At 35.9% G+C, this 5,745-nt stretch overlaps 1 protein-coding gene across 1 annotated transcript in view; it reads left to right on the top strand.

Annotated features, from left to right (window-relative positions):
• The first annotated feature begins 395 nt into the window (after window positions 1-395).
• The window catches only part of TAF15 (TAF15 RNA polymerase II, TATA box binding protein (TBP)-associated factor, 68kDa), a 31,152-nt gene continuing 25,802 nt past the window's right edge, over window positions 396-5,745 (top strand). Inside the window, exons 1-5 of the mRNA XM_006891051.1 lie at window positions 396-423; window positions 1,685-1,724; window positions 3,623-3,674; window positions 3,763-3,847; window positions 3,931-4,033. Coding sequence (XP_006891113.1) covers window positions 396-423; window positions 1,685-1,724; window positions 3,623-3,674; window positions 3,763-3,847; window positions 3,931-4,033 — 308 coding nt within the window. The remainder of the gene's footprint in view (window positions 424-1,684; window positions 1,725-3,622; window positions 3,675-3,762; window positions 3,848-3,930; window positions 4,034-5,745) is intronic.

Here is a 5,745-nt window from a genome sequence, read left to right as displayed (position 1 = left end):
TTGACTCTGAGAAGAATGGGAATCCCTGAACACTTGATTATGCTTATGCATTGAAACCTATCCGTGGAGCAGGAAGCAGTCCTCAGAACAGAGCAAGCAAACACTGCATGGTTCAAAATTGTGAAGGGTGTGCATTAAGGATGTGTCCTACCTACATATCTTTTCAATCTATATATGCGGAACAGATTATCCAGGAGGCTGGGGGAGAAATGTGGCCTCAGGACTGGAGGTAGACTCATCAACAATCTGCATTATGCAGATGCACAACCCTTGCTGAAACTGAGGAAGACCTGAAGTGCTTGCTGTAGAGAGTCAAGGACTGCAACCATCAGTATGGATTGAAGCTCAACATCAAGAAAACAAAGATTCTTACCACTAGGCTGATTGGGAGCACCATGATGATTGATGAAGAACTTGACATTGGTGATAACTGAAGTTTGCTTGGCTCTGCAGTCAACACTTTTGGTACCAGCAGCCCTGAAATTAAAAGATGAATTGCATTGGGAAAGTCTGCTGTCCTCTCCAGGGTAATTAGGAGCAACGATATCATTCTGGAGATTAAGGTGCACCTGATACAGGCCATGATTGTTGCAATTACTTGCTATGTATCAGAGAGCTGGGCATTAACTAGGGATGATAGGAGAGTTGATGCCTTTGAGCTGTGGTGCTAGAGAAGAGTATCGAATATACCATGGGCTGCTAGGAGAACAAACAAGTTCGTCCTGGAAAGGGTCAAGCCAGGCTGCTCCTTGGAGGCAAGGATTCTGAAGCTTTGTGTGACATACTTTGGACATGTTGCAAGGCGGGATCAGTCCCTGGAGGGGATGTCATGCATGGGAGGGTGGAGGGATGGAACAGGAGAGGAAGACCCTCAATGAGATGGATTGATTCTGTCATTGAGGTAATGGAGATAGGTGTGTTGGAGACAATGAGATTGGCAGGGGATAGAGCAGGGTTTAGGGCTGTTGTACATATGGTAAGCGATTCAGCGGCACATAACAATAACAAAGAATTTAAAATGGAACTATATAGATTTCTCTTTGTACTTTAAAAAATATATATACTGTTATTAACAGATACTAGATTTCAAGTCTAAGTGCGAAAGAAAGCATAATCTAGAACAAAGAAATTAAGGTTACTTTAAAGCATAACTGCATTAAATAACTTTAAATTTATTTATGTATGTATGTGTACCGTCAAATCAGATCTGACTGTCAAATCAGATCTGACTGGTGCAGGAGGAGATTGCCCCCTCCTTCTACAGCAGAGCATCTGGTGGATTTGAACAGCGTACCTCTGAGATTGCAGTGCAGTGTCTTGCCACTAGGCCACCAGAGCTCCCCAAATCACTTTTTTTGTTATGTGAATGCTAATTATACTTAATGATGCCAAACTTTTTATTACATTCTTAATCTTACAAAACTAATTTGACAGAGTTCACTTGTACCATCTCTGTACAATCTCAAATAACAAGATTTTAGTGAAAAACTTAATTGTGCTTTCTCTGGTAATTCTTTCACTTCGCTATCTATAAAACTGAAGGATTGGGATTATCTTTGCAATTCCCTCCCCCCCTTGGTTTTCCTTAGTGAAATTCTGGTGACATGTTCTTAGAAGGACCAAGTTAGCTTTTGAGGGAGGCATAATTTAAAATAAGATTAAAAAATTTTTTTGTGTGTTTTAGATTCTGGAAGTTATGGTCAGTCTGGGGGTGAGCAGCAAAGGTAAGCATATATATTATTTGTATATATGTATCTCTGAATGTAATATTGAAAAAGGGTAGAACTGAGGAAAAAGTGCATTTTTGCCATGCTTTTTAAGGAATGGTTTTTAACAAGAGAAAAGCAGATTGGCTTATAAATGTTATTCCATTGTTATGTGGCCTTGAGTTGCCTGTGACTCATAGCTACCCTATGTACAAAGCTCTGAACCCTGCTCTATTATGAGCCAACCTTATTGTGTCTGACACACCTACCTCCATTACCCCAGTTACTGAGTCACTCCATCTCATTGAGGGTCTTCCTCTTTTACACTATCCCTCCACCCTCCCAGGCTTGATGTCCCTCTCCAGGGAGTGGTTTCTCCTTCCAGCATGCCGGAAGTATGTCAGATGAAGCTTCAGAATCCTTGCCTCCAAGAAGAGTCTGGTTTCTCCCTCAAGGATGAACCTCTTTTGTTCTCCTAGCTGTCCATGATATATCCAGTACTCTTTTTCCAGCACCACAGCACAAAGGCATCAATTCTCATTCTGTCAGCGCTAGTCATTGTCTGGTTTTCTGATGCATAGCAAGTAAATGTGAAGACTATGGCCTGGGTCAGGCACACCTTAGTCTACAGACTGGCTTAGATAAATACTAGAAAAAATGTTGGCTTTTCTTTTTTTCCGTAAGCTGTTCGCATTAATAAATACAGATGCTCCTTAGAAGTGAAAATAAATCTTGGAGGCAAAGTAAAGATTATGCTTTCTTTAAGAAATTTCTTGGAAGATATATAATTAAAGAAATTTAAGCAGATAACTATGTAAAATTTTCATTTTTTGGTGGCATATAATACGTTAATGTGTTTCTTTTAGAGCAGGTTTTCTTAAGGTACTATACATACAAACATTAGCATCTTTTTGAAAAGTTCTTAATATGTTAATGTGTTCCTTTTAGAGCAAGATTTCTGAAGGTACTATATGTAGAAACATTAGCATCTTTTTGAAAAGTTCTTAACATGCTCTGCTTTTATATGAGTGCATGCATACACTAGGCTTCTTTTGCTTATTAGAAATACAGCTTTCACCTTAATAGTAAATATGTTGCAGCTCAGTGGGAGATAATCAGAAATAACATCTCAGATAGCTTGTCATAATTTTCAAGCTTTGGGCAAACGGATTTTTTTCTCTTAGATAGTGTTCATCTCATTGTAGACATTTGTCAAATTTACTCACGGAAATATTTTTAAGTTAAAGAATACTGTTTGTATTCTATACTTAATATAGAAGTTTTAGGGGACAAAAAATGCTTACTTTTTCTTTGGGTATTAGAAAGTCATAGTATGCAGAAAATTGGTTTTATAGAACTCACATGCCATAAAATTAAGGAAAAGTCAAATATTAGAGCAGTATATACATTCATTCAGTGAATGATTAATTGAATTGTAGTGAACCAGGCTGTACTTTGACAATGGGGATAGAATATAATTTCAATGATAACTACTAGACATTTCTTTTTCTAGAAAGTTAAAGACAGATATAACTAAAGTGACTGGTGGAAAGAATATGTTAAATTTGCTAGTTATATTGATTAAAAGCACTAACTTGAAAAGTCATTAATTTTCTGGTTTAGCTATTTTTATACCTCTTGCCATTTTGAAAGCATAATTCTTGCGATTTTCTAACGCAAGTATTTTATTTTGGGAGAATATTAACGAAAACCTTGGATACTTATTTGACATTTAAGAAGTCTGGAAATCACTTATGTCTATGATAGCCATCTTTTAATTTACATTCTTAAGAAACAAGCAGATTGGCAATTTCTAAAAAAAAGAATGTTTATTTCAGTTGAAAATGAGGTATAATTCTTCATTTACACTTAAGTTCTGGCACATTTCTTTCAAGTACTACGTGTTTTTTTTACAGTTACTCTTCCTATGGAAATCAAGGCAACCAAGGCTATGGACAAGCACCACAAGTAGGTTGAAATAGAAATTAAATTTTTCATAAAGAGTATTTTTATCTTAAAGTAGGTGATGAAATTTGAGTATTTACCTAAATTTCAGAGCTATTCTGGCTATGGGCAAACGACTGATTCCTCATATGGACAGAACTATGGCAGCTACTCCAGTTATGGACAAAGCCAATCAGGTTGGACTGGTTTGTTAAATTTGCTGTTTTAGAAATTTAAAAATCAGAACCTTCACTAAATGGTATACCCATCCAATCTTTAGGTTATTCACAGTCCTACGGTGGTTATGAGAATCAAAAGCAGAGCTCTTATGGCCAGCAATCTTATAATAACCAGGGACAGCAAAACACGGAATCATCAGGAGGGTAAGGAAACAGCAAAAGTACTAAGATTATGTTGGACAGTGGAAGTGGAAATAAACGCTTTGGTTATTAAACAGATTTCACCAGCAATTCTTAGTTTTCAGAAAAAGTTTGGTTAGTGTATGGCTTTCATAATTTTACAGTATGGGGAATCTGGAAACTGACACAGCATTGCAATTTAATTCTTATAATTTATGTTTTGTAAAATTATTATTTAGCTATAAAGGAACACTCATGATTTACGTGTAAGAAAATTGTGGGCTTGGGCTTTATAGTTGAGATGAAATAAAAATCTGCCTATAAAGTGATAGGTTTTTTCAGTTACCTATTTTAACTTCTTGGATGTATTATTTTTTTAGGGACCAAAAAAAACAATCAATTAAAAAGATCTGAAACCTATTTACATATGTTATATCTCCTGGATTATGTTTTATTTGGTAATAGTGGTTAGTGGTTTATTAATATGTTTATAGGTTCTATAATGCTCTCTCCTGCCCTCCAGATCTCAGCAGCTTGTCCTTATTTATTAATTTTAAAATATTTTTATCTATTTATACCATAAAATCAGATCTGACTGGTACAGGAAGAGATTGTCCCTCCTCCAACAGAGCATCTGGTGGATTCAAACCGAACGCTTCTGGGATTGCAGTGCAGTTGCTTGCCACTAGGCCACTAGCGCTCCCTTAATTTTATAATAACAAACCTCACTGCAGTCCCAAAAGTGCATGGTTTGAATCTACCAGATGCTCCACTGGAGAAGGAGGGGCAGTCTCCTGTGCCACTCAGATCTGATTCGATAATGCACAACAAGAAAGAAAATTATATTAACATTGTTTTACATTTTATTACATGTTTGTGCATTTTCTAACATACTTAATTACCACACATTGTAGTAATGTCAGTAATTTATCCCCATTTTACACAGGTCAAGATTAGAGAATCTTGTATTGAGGATATGTTTTTGAAAGCATGACATCCACATAGACCAAAGAGAGGTTAAGTTTGGTTTGGTAGTCATTAGGGTTTTGACCTTTGTTATATTGTGTTTTTTGTTAAGGACCTCAGAAACAGTTCTAATCATTGTTAGATGGTATTGATGTAAAATAAGATGTGAATAAGATTGTATGTACAAAAGGTCCACCCAGAGGAACTTTGGGAGAAAGACCTGATAGGATCTCCTGAAAAATTGTCTGGAGTACTTTGATACCAGGAGCCAAAATTGACTCTGACAGCAGCTTTTTAAATCATAAGACCTTTTTTTACTTTCCTCTTGCCCCCCCCCGAAAGGTAAATGTATTATGAGCTCATATCCAACCTAAGGTGCCTTTTAACATTTCCACCCTGAAAGCCAGTAATTAATATAGTCAGTCTATTTACAGCAAGCTTAGGATATCTTATGGAATTTTGAGGACTAATAAGAAAAGCGCTTCATTACTTGGTAGATGTCTTTTTAGATTGAAAAAAAGAAATGTCATCACAAAGCAAATTTCTTCCATTTTCTTGCCAGACTTAAACATACATGATGTAATATTTTCTGTAATTCACTGTTTGAGCTTGTATTAAAAAAATGTGTAAGATGTAAGAGTGCTAAATCTCTTGGGGTTCTAAAGAAATTTTTAAATAGAAAAATATTTTTAAAAGGGGTGCAACAATGAATGGAAACCGTAAGTCTCTGTAAACTATATTAAAATTAATATTAAAAAAGTGACATTAAA

The sequence above is a fragment of the Elephantulus edwardii genome, unplaced genomic scaffold (assembly GCF_000299155.1).
Source record: "Elephantulus edwardii isolate Elephantulus edwardi_28Jun2011 unplaced genomic scaffold, EleEdw1.0 scaffold00094, whole genome shotgun sequence".
Classification (NCBI taxonomy): domain Eukaryota; kingdom Metazoa; phylum Chordata; class Mammalia; order Macroscelidea; family Macroscelididae; genus Elephantulus; species Elephantulus edwardii.
Note: the sequence above shows the minus strand (reverse complement) of the source record. Positions and strands in the feature narration are given on the sequence as shown.